Source organism: Ptiloglossa arizonensis, chromosome 7 (genome assembly GCF_051014685.1).
Source record: "Ptiloglossa arizonensis isolate GNS036 chromosome 7, iyPtiAriz1_principal, whole genome shotgun sequence".
In the NCBI taxonomy this organism is placed as follows: Eukaryota; Metazoa; Arthropoda; class Insecta; order Hymenoptera; family Colletidae; genus Ptiloglossa; species Ptiloglossa arizonensis.
Genome location: NC_135054.1, coordinates 14213718 through 14237130, shown reverse-complemented (window position 1 = coordinate 14237130; position 23413 = coordinate 14213718). Strand labels below are relative to the sequence as shown.

At 39.2% G+C, this 23413-nt stretch overlaps 1 protein-coding gene across 1 annotated transcript in view; it reads right to left on the bottom strand.

Moving 5' to 3' along the window:
* LOC143149025 (neurotrimin) overlaps positions 1 to 23413 on the bottom strand; it is a 162765-nt gene that overhangs the window by 80360 nt on the left and 58992 nt on the right. The window contains exon 2 of the mRNA XM_076316000.1: positions 6000 to 6097. Coding sequence (XP_076172115.1) covers positions 6000 to 6097 — 98 coding nt within the window. The remainder of the gene's footprint in view (positions 1 to 5999; positions 6098 to 23413) is intronic.

Below are 23413 nucleotides of genomic sequence, written 5' to 3'. Positions count from 1 at the left end.
AGAAAGAAAAAAACGCTTCTAGTACGAACGTCGAACGAATATGGGAAAGGCGGGACATTATTTATGACACGATAAAAAAAAAAAAAAACGATTCTATTTATGAATGTGTATCGAAAGTGCGGAATAAAACTTTATCCCGAGTCCATTTTTGAGGCAAAAGTTTATCTGGTAGTTGTCAGGTATGTCAAGTCGCTAAAGTTTAAAATCGATCGTAAACTTTGCAAACACTCTACATACGCGCAGCCCAATACTATAAATTTACGATTTAAATACGAAATATTTTCGAAGCGATTAAACTTCGCACACGCAACGATAATTGCATTGAACAATTTTTATTCGACGTTTCGACTGAACCATCGTTATTATTATCGTATTTACCGATTCGCTTCCTAAATTTTTACTCTCAACGTGTCTCTATAACGTTTATAAGTATAACTTTACTTTCATATTTGTAAGTTTCTAATTTATGATTATTTCAAAGATCGCTCAAAAATTTTCACTCCCATTGTTTCCATCTAATGTTTATAAGTACAAGTTCAGTTTCATGTTTATAGGTTTCTAATTTATAATTATTCCAAAGATCGCTGAAAATATATGTAAGTCGAGACGTTGAACAAAAGGTGCATGTTCGAAACTGAGAATTAGTCGTCATTTATTCGTAATATCGACAATCACGGTATTTAGTATTTTACACGCGTGTTTATGGGAACCTGCTTCTACTTTTTTATCAGCATCACCGATCGGTTATGTTACCGATTATTTATAAACACCCTGTAATACGCCCACGCGTATGGAAGCTAGAATTAAATACCAGGGTTTAATATATGGTTCTGCAGCATTATTTAAAGCGATAAGTGAAGAAAAAATTCCTCTCGTTCGTGAATGATTTTAAATCTGAACTGGTTCGGACAAGTTCACAGCAATGTTCTCTATATTTTCTCGGGATTATCACCTCCTCGCAGAAATGGGATTTAGCCCTCATCGCATTAAACTGAGAAGGAAATAAAACTCCGGTTCTATTAAAGAGAAATTTATTCCGAATTAAGCGACCTGAAACTCCCTCGCGAAGTAAATAATCTGACACTCATTTAAACTCGACTCTTAATCTAAATAAATAAAGCACATTTACCGAGGAACGAGTAATAACATTCGAAACCTGAGAGCAGGACATTCGTTTCCACCAGTGTGCAATAATTAATGAATTCGCGTACAATACAGCGTGGAACAAAATTCGTGGTCAGCGCAAAGAATGGGCCGATTCCTTCGTTGAAAACGAATCGAAAATGTTGAATGAAAGTTTTTTTATCAGAGATGTCGTTTTCGAGAAAATTGATTTCAAAAATTCGTAGGGCACACACGTGGTTCAATATGTATGACTATTGCTTATTATTTCTATTTACGTTGGTGTTTATTAATATAGGCAATGATATAGTACTACTACCAATCGGTACAGTATCGCATATTTGTTTCAACTGATTCTAAACAGTTATCAAATATTAACACTATCAATGGTGAACCTATTTCTATTTAGCAAATTAATTTACGAGTATCATTTGTTGTCTATTTCGACATCGTTAATAATTGAGTAATTTTAAAAAGCGTTTCGAAACAGGTTAAACCCTTTGGTAGTTCTGCTGTTAATATGCATGGAAACAAGTAGAAACGACGAACAATGGTCAGACACAACCGTGCGCGTGCCCCGAAAATCTTCAAGCCCGATTTTCCTTAAAACAGAACCCCGAACGAAAAAATATTCTTCTACATTTTTCACTCGTTTTAACACGAACTCTCCCCTCCATGGGCAATAGTAACACATATTTCGAAACTGCCTCTACAACGCGTCCAATACGCAATTATAAATTTTTTAAATTGCTATTTCGGTGACTCTACAATCTTGGACATTTAAATACGAGTACTTCTGAAGCACAGTCTTCGGTTTTGTAAATCGTCGTCAAGAAACGATGGACAAATCGCAAAACAACAGGAAACAAGAAACGACGAGAGTCTTAAGTGGCGCGATTATTTTAACGCGGGGGAAAAAAAATTCTCCCGGCCTTAATCTACCAAACTCCGACAAAATTCGAGGGTTCCAACTTCAATTAGGTTTAGAGCAGTAAAAATACGCGTCGGTGGGGCGCTGGAGCGGGTTCCTGCTTTGCTGGTGCTTCCGCAGGAAGTAATTTCGACTCTTTAATGAAATTTTAAAATTTCCCGCCGACTTTGGATAATGTACAAACTGTTTCGCTTCACAATCTCGTTGTTTAATTCCTGCGTATTTCGGCTGCTTCACGGGACCGTATTAATGCGAGAAAAAAAATTCGACGTGCTTGTTTTCCATACAAACTCGAGACGTCCAATCTGTGTTTTTCAATAGTTCGAATTTAATAACCTCGGTTAACGCTGACGATCCTCCATGGATTCACGGTACGAGTAGACTTCTGTGTTTAATATTCGGACAATTTGTTTCAATATCGGAACAATGAATCGATCGAACGCGTCGTTGCTTCGTTATAGATCGAATCTCTGCAACATTGCCGAGTTTCTATCGCGTATTGGCGTTATAACGGATCCAAAATTCAATGCAATCAATGCCTGATACTCGGAGAACGAACCTAAAAAAAAATCTCAAAATTCGTGAAACTCTGCGAAATCTCGAAGAAATTATACAGTAGTTTGTATCGCTTTTCAAAACAATCTAAGCTAGAAATTTAAAAAGAAAGTATCACATTCTTAGAACCAATTTAGTAAGGGTAAATATTCTAAAGAAATTTAAACACTCTACAGGTATTCTCGAAGTCCCTTCGCTCGAATGAAAAAAGAAAAAGAAACACATCGTTGCTGTGCCTGCAAATCTTTGATGAAAAATTGATTCACCAGCGGAAATTCTCTCGCTGGGAATCACGGGTCCGGGTAAACGAATTTCAACGGGCAAATTAATTATCGACGAAGAAAGTTGCACTTTCGATCGCCGGTTTAAACACCCCCCGTGCATTTCGTATAAGACGCTTATTAACTTGCGAAATAATCGCCACGTAGAAGTTCCCCGGGGAGGGCTCGGTATCGGTGACGTAACTTGGGCGACACGGGCGCGTCGAAGTCATCAAAGTTACCGTACACCCCCTTCTAAGTACTTTAATTATCGCGTAGAATTAGAGATCGACTCGGAACACGAAGCTTAAGCAAGCCCCCTTCCTCCCCCTCCTCACCCCCTGTCCGCGCGTGGGTGCGCGTCCCGTAGTTCGCGCGATTCGTTTCTCATTATCGTCCCATCCTCCGGCGAACACGCAGCTCGAACGTGGTTTCTTTCGCGACGATTTTAACTTCGATAATTACTTCGACGAAGTAATCGAATTTGTATCGACAGGGCACGGTACAACACCGTGGAAACTTTCAAAGAACGCCGCGGAGGAGGAGCAAGTTACGGAACACGTTAATTTTCGAGCCAACCCCGCGCCCAGCCGTCTCCCTTGGCCCCCTTTCTCGTCGATTATCGAAAACGCGGGAGGAGTCCTTTGTGAAGAATAAAATAGCACCGGTGCACCCCCGTCGTTCTTTACCCCCGTTCTTCTCGTATTGACCACGAGTATTCTCATTTCCGGTCGGAGGGTCGTCGTTGACCACGAGAACAACGTGACGCTATTCCATTTTCGTCCCGGTTCTCAACCGCGCGAAAAAAGGGGGCGAGAGGATTCGTTTTCTTTTTCCCGTTTCATTTTTCGTTTCTTTTTCTTTTCTTTTTTTTTTCATCAGCGAAACAGAGTGTCCCGGTCGCGAGGGCGGTGGACGGGGTGGCGTTTCTATCCGGGAAACTATAACTCGTACCAACGTGGTCGCAGCGCGAAAGAGGACTCGGCTAAGAGGGTTAGCGAATCGAAGAGGGGGCGCATTCCAAGAGGGTTGTTCCGCCTCCGGTGGAACGAGAGGAAAGGAGAAAAGGTATAAAAAGAGAATAGGCGGATAAAAAGTATTGGTCGGAGGAAGGAAAAAGGGGGCCAAGAACCGCTTAACAAACTGCTGAACTCACACCCCGCGGGATTTTATTTCTGCTTAAATGGAGTTGCCGAGATACGCGTCGGATACGGATTCTCGTCCGAATCTCTGGCGCGGAGTTTATTTGCACCGTTTGTTAGCCCCTCCCTCCCTCTCTCTCTCTCTCCTATCTTCGTCCACGTTGGCCCGTAGGAGCTTTTGTTAAATTTCTTTCGAGAACCGATGGAACCGGACCGTTCAAGGTTACAGCGGTGCAACGTGCCATTACCGCGTTAGCCACTGTTTACTTTACCCTTTGTTCTCCACCGGGATACCTCGAGCGTTCGAACAATGTGCACAGAGAAGGAGGGAATCTTTCGAGCTTTCGTGAAATTTCTTTTCGGGACCCGATGGGCTTGGAATTGTTCAAGGTTGCAACGTAGGTGCAACGTGCTACTGCCCGTTAGACTCTGGTTGTTCGTTTTTCCAGGACCGAGATACCGTGCTTGTTCCAACGAAGTACGCGCGTACAGGAAGCTTCGAAACGTTGAAACGGGGCACGGCGATGATTCTACGTAAAAAGGCGAGTCGAAAATGTAGGACGATGTTTTTTCACTCGAGGCTTCGTTTTCGAGATACTCGAGTTTGAAGTTTTCACGGGACGCCGGAACGAAGGAGCGAGACTTCGCTGGTGCGTCTGATCATTGATCGCTGGTTCTACTTGCCAGCGTTGATCTCGGTATATTATTCTTAGAGACTGAGCCTTCTAGTATCTTATTACTAGAATTTAAAGCGTTCAGTGTCTTATTACCGGAGTTTAAAGCTTCTAGTGTCCTATTACGAGAGCTCGAATTTAGGTGATATTGATAAATGTTTGTATCAATGTGGAAAAGAAAATGGATATCTTTGGGGAGAGAAAGTTACTTTTCTCGATTACGATTCATATTTCTTACGAAAGAAGAAATAAGGTTACACAAAAATGGAATTAATAATGGTGAATGAACGATTAAACAGAAAGAAAGAAATGTACGAAGTCACTGAGAGAAATATCAAAATTACAATATATATGTGTATCTCTTTGCTAAAGCTCGCGAAAGCTGCGAAAGTTTTTACAACTTTTCACAAACAATTAACTATTCTAACAACGATCTCGGTATTTTCCAACTAGTTCGAATCGGTGCCCCGTGAACTTTCTAAATCGATTCCCAAGAAAACGATGCTTCATATTTAATACACGCATTCCACATTTTCGATTTATTTTTACGCGCGGAATCGTTCCCTTGCCGATTGTTCTACGAATTTTCTCGTGCCTCGTTCTGGTTATGGCTTGATCGATAAATTGTCAGTGGCGAAGAGTCTTGAATCGCGAAAGAAATCGAGACGCGTTTTCCGTCACTGTACACAGTGTCCCGTTTTAATCTATCCACGTAAGTCATAAATTATTGGGTTATTCGGAAAGTCATTTCGTTTTTTTTTGGTGAAAATGAAACACGATTTCTTTAAAGTGTATAAAGAGTGTATAAACATTTTATGAAATTATATATTCTCCATTTTGGAAAACGAAATGACTTTTCGCACAACCCAATACTCGTCAACATTCTTATATTTTTTTAAACGAAATTCGAAGAATTTCTTAAATTGTAAATTTACCATCATGTACTTTCAGCGATAACCGACGAAATCTAAAAATTCGGATCAACTTTTGAAACACGAAACACATCGACCCTAACGATCACAGTCTTACGAAAAAAAAGAAAATCACGCATCGACTCTTAAAAAGAAAAACGAAAAAAAAAAAGAAAAAAACATGTTTCGCAACTCGGAGAGAAATGCTCGCGTCGTTCGTCGTTGATTAACAACCATTTTTTCCACGCCACGCTGTGAACTCGTGACGTAAGATTTTCTCTTTTCAACCCCGGGACACACGTCGCCATTTATTAAAAAGACGTTCGCGAGGCGTGTAATTGCGGAACGGCCGCAGCGGCGCGTGGATACCGTTGGTACGCTCGAGCATAGAGAGCGCGTCTTACCTTGAACGTTCCGAGATTTTCGACGATGCAGGTGAAAATGGCTTCGCGACCCACCGAGATCGTCAAGTTGTTCAACGGTTTGCCAAACCTGGGTAAATCTGCAACAGGAAGGACCCCTTGACTTAAGTATCCCGTCATGGTGAACACTTTACATAACCGAGGTATACACGCTCGTCCCCCGCCGCTCGCTTACTTACTTACTTACTTACTTACTTACGGCTACTTATACTTATAACCCACCTACAAGCGCGCCAAAGTTTGCAAAGTACTTGAGAAACTCGGCGGTGAATGGGGCGAGTTAACGTAAGCAGGTCAAGCAGAGACTAAGCCTAACCTCTTTATATTTCTCGGCGAAATCCTTATCCAACGGATTTCAGGAAGGGTAGTTCGATCATCGCGAAAGGCGTTGCTCGGCCCATTCATCGCGTACTCCGCGAGAATAAAAGGGGTAGAAGAATATGACGTTCTAATGATTTAATTCCTCGATCATCCGAGAGGTAATTACCGCTGCAGTTTAATCTTCCGTTTCGTTTTAAGAAATTCGTTCGCGTTTGGAACGCTCTACGCACAGAATTCGGTACATATTGGAACTTTGTTGGAGCTTTATCGTTATTGAGATTTCACACTAATCGCAAAGTTTGGTAGACTAGATATGTCACACAAGTATAAACAAATATGCAATGTGTATGCATTGTTACGAAAAGACAAAGTGTAAATTTAGTATCATTATTATAAGGACACTGAGAGTTGTTGATACATCTAATCCAATCATATTTGTAACTCTGTCTTAAAGTATTTCTCTTGTGTAACGATTACCACAGTATACTGTAGTATTTCTGTACTATGAACCATCGAAGATTTAAATTAAACTACTCGTCCCATAAAGTCTCTATAATTAAATTAAAAATTCCAAGAATTATATTTGGTAAACAAAAATTGTATAAAACATTGTCGACAAAGTCGCAAGGGTCATATTGTATTCATTAAACCGGTTTCAACTATAGTTTGTTGGTCAACTTCAGAAATAACAGTACATAAACCTGAATGGAATTAATAACGAGTTACAGGTAGTAGGAGCAATTATACGGAGTTTTCCTAATTGTTGAAATTAGGTAGCAAGGAAACAAAAATAATTTACGTCGTTGCAATTCGTGTCAGTTTTATGGTTACTGCTTAATTATTGATATTAAAATCGTGTTACTTGGAAAATTTATACGTTTCTCCTTTCTTTGTTCTACATTACACACTGTGTCAACCACTCCTTATTTCACACTCTGGTTTCTCTAATTTATTCTCCATCTTTTATTTTTCACCAGTTTTACATTCTCTTTCCCCGCCCATTAATTTATTTTCCTTTTTCATTCCCCGTTTCGCGCCCTTTTCCTTTAATCTCTAATTACCTCTCCAACAATTCTGTGTATGTGTGCTCCACATTTCAGAGCGGAAAAAATTTGTTCAAAGATGAGTGGTGGTATCGTTTCGAGATGAGAGAAATTCGTTAAATGCCACTTTTACGATTTCATTCTGTACGCGATTCAACGTCGTGAATTGCTTACTTCAATACAGTGCAGTACCATCGGCATTAACATTCCATTTATACCGAATAAACCATATATCGAAATACAATGATCGAATTTCAGTGAAATGAACGCGAACTTGATTTCAAAGCTCTCCTTGAAAACGAAGCTTCGTACGAAAAATAAAATTCACTGAATCATTTCGACCTACTCGTGCATAATCGCCCTCCAATTAGGTTGCATCGTTTTCAATAGAACTCGTATAAATTCTTCCTCCGAAACACAAGGATATGCATCAGATTCGATACGTAACCCAATTATAAAAATTACAAACACGAATGTATCCAAATTGAAAATTCTAATGACTGATAAAATAAAATATCATTTATCTTGTTTCGCATAAATCTGATTTTGTCTTTCGCACCTATAAGGCAAAAAAAAGAAAATATATAAATATTTCCAAGTCAAAACGGTGTGTATTTCTTCGATTAAAAATTAATTACCAAAATTCGTTATTTCTCGGATAAAACAACCATCGGTAAATCTTCTGTTAAACTAGATCTTTGAAATACCACCTGTAGTAAATAACGTGTTGCTCCGAAACGATTGAGAATCTCCTCGTGAATCTTCTTAAACGTAACAAAGCGATAGAACTAAATTCGTCCAATATCGGATGCATTCCTGAATCGTGACGACTAATGACACTGCTGTTAAGCTGGTAAACGGCAATTAGACGTTAATCGTGTTGCAAGGTAATATTGATCCACGTACGAGCTAAGACACAATCTCAGACGAGAACCAGCGCCTATAAACATTAATTTCCCGAATCCTCTCCAGATGGTGGCGGTCTAACGAGTTTATGATTCGCGGAGCGTTCAACGATATCCGTGTTTCAATATCGCCAGGCGTTAATTAAACATCACGATGGTTTCGTTCCGCGAAAGAAACGGGAAAGTTGCACTCGTTAACGAGCCTGGTGCAACGCGCGATGGAGAATTATCAAGTCGCGGGCAATGCAACGTCTTCTTCACTGTTTAGCCAAGTATTTTCATTATTGAAGCGTACCCTCCCTTGAGGAAATTAAGATGACAAATACTCCACCGGCGACGAGACTGAATAAATATATACAACTGGATCTCTCTCTCTCTCTCTCTCTCTCTCTCTCTCTCTCTCTCTCTCTCTCTCTCTCTCTCTCTTACTAATTCCTTTTACTAAGCTTCGTAAAGTGCAAACTCCTTATCAAACGCGGCAACTTCGAAAAGGACATTGACGAGCTTGCCAATTACAACTTCAAAAACGTGTCTGCAATGGTGCGCTGCGTTTGTGAAAACGGCCTGGCTCGTTTGTTTGGGAAACTTCTGCGATCGCTCATTTCGAGTACGGTTGTGTTAATTTACAATGACGACAAAATGGAATTTTACCAGTCGCGCTACTTTTTCGTGGTATTATTACCGATCGTTTGGGAACGTATTTATCGCACCTGTGTGAGAAGTTGTGTGCACTGATATACATGGTAATAAAATATAACTGGAATACGGGTTTCAAGGGTTATGAAACGTAACTTTTGATACACGTGGAAAATATAATTTCACGAATAGTTGTCGTTCACGAAACTCTAACGTTCGAACTTGCAAACTGCCGGATGGAGGTTATTTTAACGATGTTTCGCTAAATAATTATCTTACGATAGAATTTTATTATGAAAAATAACGAAGGTTTCTGAAAAACCGATATCCACGACAGGATGTTTCAATTTGTTTCCGGAATTATCGTGCAGAATGTATTAGTTTCCGTAGACAATATAAATAAAGTTAAAATCGATATTTTATTCAATGGGTTTGCTCAAATTCAAAAATATTTCCCTGGACAATATAAATAAAAATACAATCTATTACAATATTTTATTCAATACGTTTCTCGATATTCAAGAAATATGATACAATTACTTTTTCGAAATAATACAATTTCGAAATTTTCTTTCATTTATCGAAACAAAAACTGTTCCCTTGATACGTATGTTTACATTTCCCGAATACCTTCACCGATAACTAGGCCGAGCAAAATTAAAACTTTCCCAGACGATGATTATATTTTCCATTTTAATCAAAGATCAATTTCCAACGTTTCGTGTGCTATGTACGACCATGGAAACACACTCTAGCAGCATCGGTCTCGATATCAGTCAATCAACACTTGCTTGCCTACCAAATGCCAGAAAACGCGAGTAATTGACGTCCATGCGTAATAATAACAAATAGAATTGACAATGCACCGGTGAAAAATGAATAATTGCTGGTCGATAAATCATTTTAAATTGAATTAATTCGGACACCCGGGGTTTCCAAATTAAGAAATAAAGGCAGATATATCAATGAGCACCGAGGATGTACAATTTAACATATACATACGGAGCACGGAGAACTGATTTTTTATTAGAATTTTCTGGCCGTCTGGTGCATCGGTTAAAATCCAAATTTTTAATATAACGTCCGACCACTCGAATTACATCGTTGCAATAATTATAGCAAACATAGTCCTCGCATGCTTATTCACACAACTGCAATAAAGATTGGGTTCATAATACGAACGTGCCGTCCGTGCAATGCTCGGAATTAGGAATTTCTACGCTTCCGTACTTTGCTATTTTCAATCTCCCCCTTTATGACAAATTCCAGATTCTAATTAAAGCTCGTGGCCCCACTTTTCAACAGCAACAAGCATGTCATTAATTCGAAAGCATACTGGATAGTCAATGAACCTGGAATGTGTAATTTTTGGACACGTAAGAAGATTAAAGCTATCAAATATGGCTATTTTCTCACACAAATGGTTGAGGTACATTTAGAGGATTCAAAATCTGAACAACTTTGAAATTAAAGTAGACAAAGTTGACGATCGAACCGAACAAGAAGTGTCTACAGTTTTAATCGTGCGCTTTAAATTCGTTTCCATATCAATTTTAAATGTATCGCTGTCGAATATTGCGCGTAGTTATATTTCTGTATTCTTGATAAATTGCATAATTTATCCTCGCAATGGGATCATCCAAGACGAGTAATATCCATTTTTAAACACATCCAGACTTCCGTGAATTTCGTTTAGCAAACTACGTCCTACTATCCTATGCTCGAGCAGAAACTTCCGAGCAAATATTTTCCACGTTATTCGAAAGTCTGTAATCTAAAGCTCTAAGAAAAACATCCAGCGATTCCCTACATTCTCTGTCGTGCAATTAAACCGAATGGATGACCGTCATCTTGACAAACGCATCTGTTACAATTAATTATTATTTACACCAATGGTACACACGTCGTGACTTTTCCATTTTGTTGAAGTTTCAGATACATTATCAGCTTCCTTTCAATTATCTTCTTTCCGACAACTTCAATCAATTTCACCGTGCATTTATAAATTATACTAATCCTTTCCCTTTGATAAAATATTCGATCTACTTAAAACTTGAGTTCAACTCGTGCAACATCTACTGCGAATATTTGTAGATCTCGAACGATTAATTACATATGATTAAAAAATAGTTTCAAATATATTGTAGACCGGGTAAAATTAAAAAGAGTTTGAATCATCGTTTCGCTGATTTCGAATTTGGTTAAAAAGTACAGAAATAATTCAAAATGACAATAGAAAGTATAGAAATTATTATTCAATTGTTCGATTATTTTTTTAGAATCTTTCGCGATGTTGCTCGAACTACTTCCTACACTTGTTTTAAACTATACATTATGAACACAATCCATTTTGTCGGTAATTGTTCGTTTCTTAGATCTTAAAGTTTCAAGCGTTAATGGAGGCTCTCCGATAGATAATAATAATGTATTCACGGTACTCGCTACCTTCGCACGATCGATGGATGTATACGTAGCCTCCCAAAAACGACTGAAAATCTAATCCTCGTTAACGTTCGTTCCTTATTTTCCTCGAATAATTTCCAGCGACGATCGTAGCTTCCGTAAAAATCGGAAATGATTTAACCGTTTTCAATTACGTCCACCGGAGAGCTTTCCTACGGCAATAGTGATTCTTCCAATTGCAGAAATAGCTATACTCGTGATTCACAATCTTGGGAAACGCACTCGCGAGCTCGCAGAGAGCAGTACACCACCATAGGAAAGTTGCCCGAAGAATGAGGCACTTTCGAATACGATACCTGGTAATATTGTACATAAAGGTCGAGAAATGTGTTGCCATTTTGGGGAAAAATTCCTGCCTGATGTTATTACGCCTAACTGGCAATTTCAAGTAAGTAGAGCCCTTGTTTAAATTTATATAGGATACAATGCCTGTACCTGTACACTGATATTGTATTATATATAGAAATCGACGAATTTATTGTCATTTTGGGAAAAAGTTTCTGCCTAGTTTTATTACACCTAGCTGGCAATTTCAGGCAAGTCCTTGCTTAAATTTATACAGGATACGGTACACGATATACAGTACCTGCTGATATTGTACACAGAAGAATTTGTTGCTCTTTTGGGCAATGGTTTTCGCTCGGTTGTAATATACGTAACGAGCAATATCGGATAGGTGCGAGCCTTGTTTAAATTTATATTGGCTACGATACCTGCCTATTTCAATTTTATTGCAGACCTCATTCAAACAATGTAACGTGAGAGCGGTACGGTTGGTCGACCATAGCAGCCCAGCTCGTAGGTCAGTTACCTGGAATGGGCAGCACCGCAACCTCTAGCAGCCCATTGAGGTGTTAATTACGATACACCGTTTCTAAAAATGATTGTGTGACGAAAGCTTCGAAAATACGTCCACGAATTCGTTAAATGAGAATTTATTACATCGTTTGATATTTTTCTCGATCGTTTCGTAATCGTCTCGCGCAAGCGAGACAGCAGCTTAAAGGTGCAACGTGCATCTCCGCTGCAAACTGATAATTTTTTTTTTAATCGCGTTGCGTAAATGAAAAAACGGTTTAAAAATTCGCGATACAAACCGCTATCGATCGACAATGTTCTCTATCGCGCGTTGTGGATGGGAAAACGGCGTTAAAGGGAAAACAGAAACGTTAAACTTAATGAGTACGAGATTCCTTCGAGCAAAGTGCACAGGAATCTCGATTGTTCTTCAGAGTTAACCTCGCAAGCTGCAATCTCATAAAACACGCGAATCGGAGAAATATCCGCGTAAAGCGTGTAAACGGCTGTCTAATTAACAGGGTTAGCGTCATTCGGGCTATAAACGAACATTCGAATTTCTAAAGCATGAATAGCCACATTCATTAGCTCCGCGGTTCTACTCTGTTGCAACCCATCGTTTCTCAGCGTTCGTAGCCTGATTTCTAACCACTCTTTTTATTGTCAAAGGGAAACACGACAATCGTCCTGCTCGTTCCAACGTCCTATCAACACCGCTGTTTCGAAACACCAGCTAAAGGGTACCACGATACAGATCAGCCAATTATCTCAGATTTGTGGATTAAGGACGTACGCAGAGCGCATACGCTCATTTACGAGGGAACGTATCACATACACGATAATTATGCAATGAGTGTATTCGTACATTGTCAGCTGATCTTGCACATCGGGGTGTTCCAGCTTAAATTACGTTTGGATAATTGTATCAACAGCGGCTGATGTTAGGAAGTATATATGTATAATAATAATAATACCGTGTTTCTTCAGCAGTTCATTACGGAGAGACAATTCTGAACGAGCGAGCTGACTCAAGATGAATAGAGAAATCTTTAATCATTAAGATCTTCCCTCTATTTCACCTTAAAATGTTAATTAAAATTGTAAAAGTTTCTTCGACGATACGAATCTCTAATCACTAATGTATAATGATAATTTTCAATGATGTACTAAAATTTGAGATCACTCATCTTCCCCATATTTCACGCTAAAGTGTTAATAAAAATGATAAAAGTTTCTTCGATAAAATAAATTTTTGATTCTTACTATATAATAATAGCCTTCGATCGCTAGTACACCAAAGTCAGAAATTATCTTCCCTAGATTTTAAGCTAAAATATTAAATGTCAAAGTTACGAAAGCTTCTTCGAAGAAACAATTCTCTTAACGTTATTACTCTAGAACAGTTTCGATAAATTAATAAATACCGCTCGTATTTAGACAAATATTTCTACCCGGGTGTGTAAAACAAGCTCATCCCCATAAATTTGAAAAACGAATGAAAGACCTATCCATAAATCCAGACGATGCTTTAACAATGTTGTTGACGCACGAATCGCCAAGGAGCCGAGCAGACCCGTGAAAATACGTAAAACAAAAGCCAGTCGCCTCCAAGTAAACGACATTCGATAATTTACGATCGACTGTTCCTCCATTTCGATTTCTCCATTGTCCAAAAAAAAAAAAACAGGAACTCTCGAGCTTCGTAGACGACCACGTGTGCCCCAGTCGCGATCACAGCGACATTTAATTTATCGTTACATCGAGAACTCGTACGAGAATCTCAAGACATTATGGAAGGGAAGTTTTCCCTCTTCGCTGCGTTTCCAACGACAACACCAGCGTTTTCACTACCACATTGCAATGTAAAAATCAATATTTACGCGGAACACAATTATACTTCGAAAACAGTGGATCACGTTTTTCCACGAACACCGTAGATCACGATCTATTGAATAAATTGACAAAATATTTATTCGTACCTTAGAAATTCTCATTCATATTTAGGAGAAGATCGATACCTAGGACATTGTCACTTGGTTATTCCAACGTCGACCTTCGTTTAATTTAAACGTTATAATTGTATCATTTATTAAATACGATAAATAATCTATCAATCGATGCGTTCTAAATCGATAATGTATAACCTCGTCACGGTTAAAACGATAAAAGGTGACATTGTCACTTAGTTATTCTAGTGTCGAGTTTAATTTAATCTAAGCGTTATAATTGTATTGTTTATCAAACGATATATTAATCGTTGCATTCCGGATAGACGTACATAACCTGGTCACTATTAAGATAATGAATGGTGATCTTTCAAAAAAATCCTTCCTTTACTTTCAGCAATGTATACTTGTATCGATTTCGACGTAAAGGGAAAACGACGTGGACGGTTCATCGATCGTCTTCTAAATCAACATTTTAGTTCCTCGAACTGTATTCAACATTTTGATCGTTCGAGCAAACACAATCCACTCGACATACCCGTAAGTTCCCCTTCGTATCTAGACAGCGATCGCTACCCTGAAGGAGCCTTATCGAAACAATCAATTAGCTATTCCGTATCGATGATAAAGTACACTCGTGAACAGTGAGCAAAGAGCCTTTGACGAGCCGCAAGACACACATAACCGGCAACCATCGGTTTGCATTTTTATTTCCCCCTGAACCGAGCCGAGGCGAGGTCTGAAACTGGTACAGAAATTCCACGAGTGAAAGAAGCTCTGTAAAATGCATTAATGTCCCCACAAAGTTGGCGCTTTATCCAATGAAAGCGGACCAAGAGATTCTCTGGATGCAGATTTCGAAATCCTTAGATATAATATTGAGAGAAATCCTTTGGTCGTGCAGATTGAATGGGCACTGCACGAAAGCAAGGCTACTTATTTAATACAGAGGACCGCGCTATTTAATTGCGGAAAATCGGATTTCGTTGTTACACCAAAAGGAACATTTAAACTAGTTTTTAACCCACTTTCACCGCTGCGTAGAGAAATTCATATGCACTTGAGATTTTAATAAATTGTATTTTAATAGATTTATTCCGAGCACACGGCTGTCCTCGACGTGAAACTTATTGCATAATTTCTACGTTTTATGCGGCAAGGAGTACCCGACTCTGATGCACAGAGTGTCGAAATATCTAGAGATTCGTAATACTTCCCGAGTACAGTTTTCAAAGAATGTTTAATCGACGTACGCTCGCGAATCACTGTAAACAGTGATTTTGGATATCGATAATATTAATTATTGATTAGGAAAATAAACCGAAAGATTGTTGTCGAAATAAAAAATTGCCGTTTACTCTGAAAGAGTTCATTAACGTGCCTGTATCTTTTATTCAGTTTAATCGGGACTGTAGGAGTACACATTCTTCGATTGTATTTTCCCAACACCCTGTATATTCAGTGGGATCGAACTACCAGTGTCTTTAAAATTTATTGCGACTCGAAGCTTCGATTCGCGAGAAATTGGTTTTGGGGTGAATATCAAATTAAGTGGAGACGAAGTCGAAAGGTAAACAAACACGCCGCATACGATGTAACAAATGGTTTCTCTTGAAAAATTCATTTAATCGCGAAGGAACCCGTAGTAGTATTAAAGTCCACCGAATTTTGGGGCAACAACTTCTTGAATAGCCGGTACAATACATTAGGTCGTAAAAGATAAAAACGTCAATTTTCTTTTACAGTCCTTTCCCAACCGAAGGTTCACGGCTACGGTATTGAAAACTTGCAACAGAAGAAATATTGTAAAATGAGACCACGAGTATTCTCAATACCTCTTTGCTCTTCAAGTTTAACCTGATCGTATATTCGACCATGAAATATACTATACCGTACTTCGTCCCTTATCTGATGCTGCATCACACTTTAGATTGGACAGTTAGAATTGATACTAACTGTTCAAGAAGAAACAAGTATTGTAAATTACAACTACAACATCGCAAATTCTCTAATACAATATGGGTCAATGCTTAGGTCTAGCGAAACAACTGTAGATTAATATTCTGATTAAAGAAAAGTTTCTCGAACTTTGTACAACTATAAATGACATTCATGACTTTGAAAAGAACGACTATGAAAGAAAACCATCGTATGATAATTTACAAAAGGGAATAAACACTTTCTGTGATTACATATAACATTGCAACAGGAAACATTAGGTCGTCCCATAAGTTCGTACCGTTTACTTTTCTATCGTATCGAATAATACTCTAATCTTACCTATGAAGCCAACATACGTCCAGCTTTGGCATCATTCCCATTTAGTACAAATGTGATTTTAACATGTTTAGCATTTGTGAAATTTCTCTCGGTGGAATTTCGTTCGCCAGATTACGAATTCTGTCTACGTCCGGTTCGTGGCTCATCTTCTAGATTAAAATTTCCCTTCCGAAATCGATCAAACCACTTTCTGCACGTACGAGCCGATAGAACACTTACCCCATAAACGATACAAACGTTATTTGCTGCATTTGCAGTATTCCCTTTCCGGAACTCGTGCAACACGAGATGATAAAAATGGACGCGCAATTATTTGATCGGGTATTTAATATAAAATTCTCATGACTCCGCGATCCGTGTCTTTCGAATACCTTCCACAGACTAAGCTGTAGCACAACAGTTTCGTCATCCAAGTCCTTCAGCTCTTGGTGTTTATGAAACGTATCGCAAGAAATATAAACACACCGCGGTACGAACCCTTGGAACGACATAATACATCGTACATGTAACTGAACGTTCAGGTAACAAAATATTCATATAATAAAACGTTCGCGTAATTAAATGTTAGTACAATAGAACGTTCACATACGAGAATATTGATATAATGGAACGTTCGTGTAACGAAACGTTCACATAACAGAATATTCGTATAATGGAACGTTCATGTAACAAAAAGTTTACGTAATAAAAATTTCATACAACAAAACGTTCACGTAACAAAAAGTTTACGTAATAAAAATTTCATACAACAAAACGTTCACGTAACAAAATGCTCATATAACGAAACGTTCACGTGACAGAAATTTCATTTAACGGAAGGTTCGCGTAATAGAACATTCACGTAACGAAATGTTCATACAACGAAACGTTCACGTGACAAAAACTTCATTTCACGTAACAGAATATTCGTGCAACAGAACGTTCGTGTAACGTCTGTTCCCATAATGAAAGTTGCACCGTAATTATGTTCCTACGATCGAGTGGAAGACGCTACTCGCGCTCAACGAATCCGTAAGCCTACTTCCGAGATTGCGGATTACTGTCCACCGTCTTCGCGATTCCGTCTCGCGCCACGGTGTATCGTAACTTTAATTAACCATGCTGAAATCAACGAAACAAAAAGAAAAAAAAAAACCGACGAACGCCACGGGAAAACATCGTATTTCTCGTAACCCAGTGCGAACGAAAGGCCAGTTCACCGTTGCAGTATCTCTGCTCCATTAATTCCAGCGTGTCGATTTGTCGTCGTAAATCGCACCTTCTTCAACACCACCGAAAGTTTATATTCCATCCGCGACAGAATCGATTTATCGTTACGAATCCTTCAACGATCGTAGAATTGTCACCGGAATGTGCAAATTTACCGTGCAGCGAACAAACACCGTCGGAGCCCGCGAATAAATCGATAAAGAGGTGTCATAATACGTCCGAGACAGCACCGCGAACGAATCAGAAAATATTAAAACGGAGAGAGGGTCCGGTGAACGAAAACTTGTTCAACGACGCGTTACGCGCCACCGTAACTTCCACGTTCGAGAAATCAACGCGCTAGGTTGAGTCCCTACGGAAAAAAATATCTGACACGCGAAACGGGCGTTGATGATTTCGCAAACTCTCCTGTTCGACGTTCGTCGAGAACGATGGACGTTCGCTTCGCGATGAAAAACCATCGACTTTTGCCCGACGTTAATTTCGAACGAAACCGAACTTCACTCGCGAACGAGATCGATTGACTCTCGCTGTACCAGTGGGTCTTCTCTGACCCAGAGACCCACGCATCGTTTACAACGTATCGTTAACTCTGCTTAGGAATTGGTAAAGACACGATGAAGTAATAGAATCTTCGTTCGAAGTGTTTCGTGCTCGCTCATCGAAAATATATCGACACCGTGCAAACCATCGCGCGAAGACGCAACGCGATAATTTACCAGCTCATTTCCTCCGTGCTCCTTAAAGAGGCGTTTAATCCGATGTCCGCTGAACCATGAAAACAAAAATTAGCACGCGAAGATGAAACGAATCGATAGCGACCCCGGTGTTCGAAACGGCGACTAATTATTCAACGCCGGGATAAACCACCGGCAACAATTCGTTTTTAATTGAACGCCTTGAGCTCGTACCTCGTGGCGATATTCCATTCTTTTGTGCCAAGGATAACCCACTTAAATGCCGAGCTCGAACGATAGCTAGAAGGAGAGTTACTTATTGATGCACACACCGTCTAGAGTCGGAACGTAGAAAACAGAGAGGAATAAAAATCAAGTGTTACGAGAGAAGGAGTCTTCATTCATCGAACGATTTTTATCGTATGTGATTTGGTGTATGTGTAATATTTTTACTATTTCACATGTGTGTGTATGTATACATTGTCGTTAGCAATAAATAAGTTGTATAAAACGAAGTATAAATACGTTATACATTGGGTGTTCGTAAGTTGTAGAAAACTGTGTACGATATCATAACATAAATCTAACATGAACGACTAGTACCTATTCTGCTGCATTACTTAGCTGACTTCATTACCGACAACATTTCCAGTCTTATTACTTAAATTTCATCCAAAATAGAATTAAAACGATATCTCTGGATCGATCTATTTGGTAACTTTCAGAACCGACTGTGCAAGACGTGATATTACATCAACGACACCCCCATCTAATATTAATTCAAAAGCTGCCAGTTTCAACTTGTAGAAAAAAGTAGCACCGTATCAAAGACAACCATCTTTAACTCACGAAAACTCTTAATTATTAAAGTGGAAGCAATCGATAAAATAAAGAGGCATAGATCGAGTCGAGCGTTTTAAATGTGTCGTATTTAAACTGTGTATTCGTGCGTTAAATGTAACGGTTTTTTTTTTTTCTTATCTAGACTGGGGCTCGTTTTGAAAATTCTCCTCGAGTGTGCTGTATTTTAAAATGTAGTAAATGCACGGAACACGAGAGAGTAGGCACACGACCACGTTTAGTAACCTAATTCTTCATAGTACAAATTACACAGTTAATGAACGTTAATTGATTACACACAGGTCATGAATACATCCCTTTCGTGGTACTGAATTCTCTCATGTACAAGTGCACGCCCATTTTGCACACAACGCATTAACATTTCTAAATGATTCGTGGAAAAGTGAAACCATACCCAACGATACACGAACATCGAGTCATCTCGCGATACTATTGTTTAGAAGGTGATTTTTCGATAAAAATACTCGAAACTTTTAACGAAATAAATAGTCAACAATATTCACCTGTTTTCAGAGTGAATAACTTTTGATACCATGGTGACCAATCAGGTGTAGAAATTTCAGCAATAACTCTATCGATATCTCTAGACGCGTGACAATTTCTCTAAACAAATGTCAAACAGATCATTACTCACAGTAAATGTTATAAATTATTGCTTTCAATGCCCATCTAAGCTAAATCTGCGCGAGCTTTGATTCTCCTCTGAGTTAAGTTTGAATTAGGGTACAAAGTACCCTATTTACCTAAGTAAAATAAAAAAGATCATTACTCACACCAAACGTTATTAATTATCACTTTCAATACCTATTCTAGTCAAGTCTGCACAAGCTTTAATTTCGATCCAAGTTAGGTCAAGATCAGGTACAAGTTACCCCTACTTCTAAACACGATAAGAAAGATCGTTCCACATAACAAACACTATTAACCATTGCTCTCAATACCCAGCCCTGATTAAGTCCGAATTAGGTACAAGGTACCACCGATTCGTCCAAGAATGATAACAACGGTCGTTGCTCATACCGAAACGCTATCAATTATTCATTTTAGAGTCGGCCCTTGTTAAATCCGTGTAAGCTTTCGGTTTCGATTCGAGTTAGGTCCGGATTAGGCACAACGTTAACCGGTTTCTCTAAGCAAGATAAGAAACGAGCCCTCGTTCAGGGATGACCCCGCGTAGACACGTGAATCAATATTAACGAGAACCGTCATTAGATCGGGCACGGAATATTTCGTGGGTACACGTTTCGTACGTAAGCCGGAAAAGTCTCGCGAATATATCTAGATTTGTAATCTACAGCTTGACCCGAGCTCTCTATGTAAATCCAACTGGGGTGAATGAAGCGGACAGAGGAGGCCAAGAGAAAGGATACAGGAACGGAAAGGCAGAGGATGAAACGAGTTTCGAATCCCAGCACGTCCGCGTATTACCATTGATGGAGGCTCGGGTTCTCCTTTGGAAATAAACGTAACGATTCCATCTAAGATCGAGGGATCAATACCGCCTCGATGACCCGTAAAACGGCGTATCCCCGAAGCGCAACCGGACCATTTCTGGAATTATGCCCATGAACAATGCAAGCGTTCGTGTCTTAATCTGCCTGACCGAATTTGGAAAAATGAACGCCGGGGAAGATTGAACAGAAAACTTACGCCCGGCACTGTCAGAACGTCCAGAAAGTTTGCCTCGTTCACCGTGGCTGAAAGTCGATACGATGGCTCCCGAGACAATATCTTGTCCCGGAGAAATACGTAATCAGCTTCTCCATCCACGATCTCGCCCCTCGTTTCTCTACCAATGATATCTGACGAAGCTAATAACCTCCATCGCGGCTAGAATCTTCCCTTATTTTTATCGAACGGAGTAAATATTTCGCGAGCGATGGTGCAGCGTCTCGAATCGAAAAGTGTTTTTTTTTTTTTTTTTTTTTTTTTTTTCTTTTCTGGATCGGAGGATCTGGACACTCGGTTCTCGAATTGTTCAGATTTGGCACAACGATGAATCTTGAAGACGCGTTGAGTAAATTATATCTATAGTTTTTACCTTATAGAATACCGAAGACGAATGTTTGGAATTTTGTTAGGGTTAGTCGAAACGTGGTAAAAATATCTGTGGAGAACCACTATCCTTTGGTTTCGATAGTTCTTTTTATTTAATACTGAAAAGTCATTTTGAAAATGATTTCTCATACCAGAATATCCGCTCAAGATATTCTATCTACAAAATATATTATACATTGTTGCACGGGAGGACAAGGTCCGATACACTTAACTTTTGGTAGCCTTCGAACATCAAATTACACCGACATGTGTAAGCCCCTTTCTAACACGGCTAATATTGTAAAGAAAATATCCTAACAGCTACGAAATAAAATATGAGCCGATGGTTCAGATCTTATTTAATCCTGCTACGTAGGCCACAAGAAAGGGAGGCTCTTCCAGGTTTCTCGGTAATAATGTACATCTATTGTACTTACATAGTCCAATGAAATCCCAATACGCGCTACCAGGAGCAAAATGAAATACACGATATGCATGGTAAAGCATTTAAATTGAAAGTTAACCGAATGTTAAATATCAAAAATTGAAGTATAAATTAAAATTTAACCGTGTTTCCAAACTGGTGGTACAGCCCGAAAGAGAGTGAAAAAAACAAGTCAAAAATATACAGTGAGATTTCATTCGCAGGGAGCTCCATTTTCGAATAAATCGATATTAAAGATTCGTAAATTACACTTTTGAGCTAACGAACAAATTCGAAGGGTAATTTTGCCTCAATGTTTATCTCGTTGTATCTAAACGTAATATATCCTTCGAAAACAGACACGGATGAAATCGTATGAAATTGTGCACGTAATCGACGAATATTCATATCGTTGAATAATTTATTCGGAAATGGGACCTCGAATGGAAAAATGTCACTCTACGTTTTCGACTTATTTCTCCATTTTCGTTCCGCCACGGGTTTCGCCAACCGTTTGAAAACACCCTGTATATCATTTAACCGCACTGCCAGGGAATATGAAAATATTCGTAATTTCGTACGTGCTAAGTAACAGCGCGGCCACGGCTTGAATCCGAGCCAAGTCTCGAAGCGCATCGAAGGGATCAACACTCGTTGATTTACAGCCATCTCTGCTATCATATTTCGGGCGGTCTGGGCGGAAATTTTTCCGCTTGCCGTAAAAAACCCGTATACGACATTCTTTCCCGTTGTAAAGGCTCACGAAACATTCGTGGAGACGTGTTCATCGATTTTGCGTGTCGTCACTGCACACGAATTATTGTCGCGTGATAGAAACTCACCCCAACGGTTACCACAGTCCCCGTTGATATTATCTGTCACTACGACGTTCTCCCGTAAAAAGGATGCCGGATCTCCCGTCCACCTACGGAATCTAATCTGGCCCCCGCGCATTAGCATCAGAATTAACGAGACCTTCGTTTCGATCTCCCTTACCAGTGTGCTCCTTGTACCGTAACAATTGCGGCTTTACCCGAGCTAGGTACTAAGAGAAAATCGTAATTACCAACGCAAACCACCGGATGCTTTAAGAACACTTTTCGCTGCACGGAGAATCGGTCGGGACAATCCTTTCGTGGAATTCATTTTGAGGAATCGTTTAATGACACGATAATTGTGTTCCGAGCGGAACTATCGTCAGTGTACTTAGTGTATTTTCTCGTATTCGAATCTTCTGTCTACAAGGAATTCTTAATTTCATTCCGATTTATTCTTTCGATAGCTTCGATCGACATCGATCGCTAGTTTGACGGGCCGATTTAAATTTTCGCGCCGAATCCACCGGTGTTTTTAATCCGTACGTTTTAGAAAATGCACCGATTAATTTGGACAAATCTTGGTAATCGGGGCAATGGTTTGTATTTGCTTGTTAGTCCGGTCGACCGATTTTAATTTTCCCGCCAAATTCGCTGGTGTTTCTAACCTCAATTTAGACATTTCAATCCCGTATAAAATAAACTGATTATTCTCACCAAATCTTGGTAATTGGATCCGCTAGTTTCTAAAGTTATTCGCCCTTGGCCAAGAGTCAATAGCTGATATCGAGTAATGTCGATCATTAGTTGGGTCAACTAATTTAAATTTTCCCACTAAATCCACCAGACATTCCTAACCTTACTATATGGATGTAGAGTTTACATAGAAAATAGTGTGATTATTATTCTACAAACATGGAGGAACTTTCCAATGAACACGATTACATCGTTACATCATTGACATGTATTGTTTCGTATAAT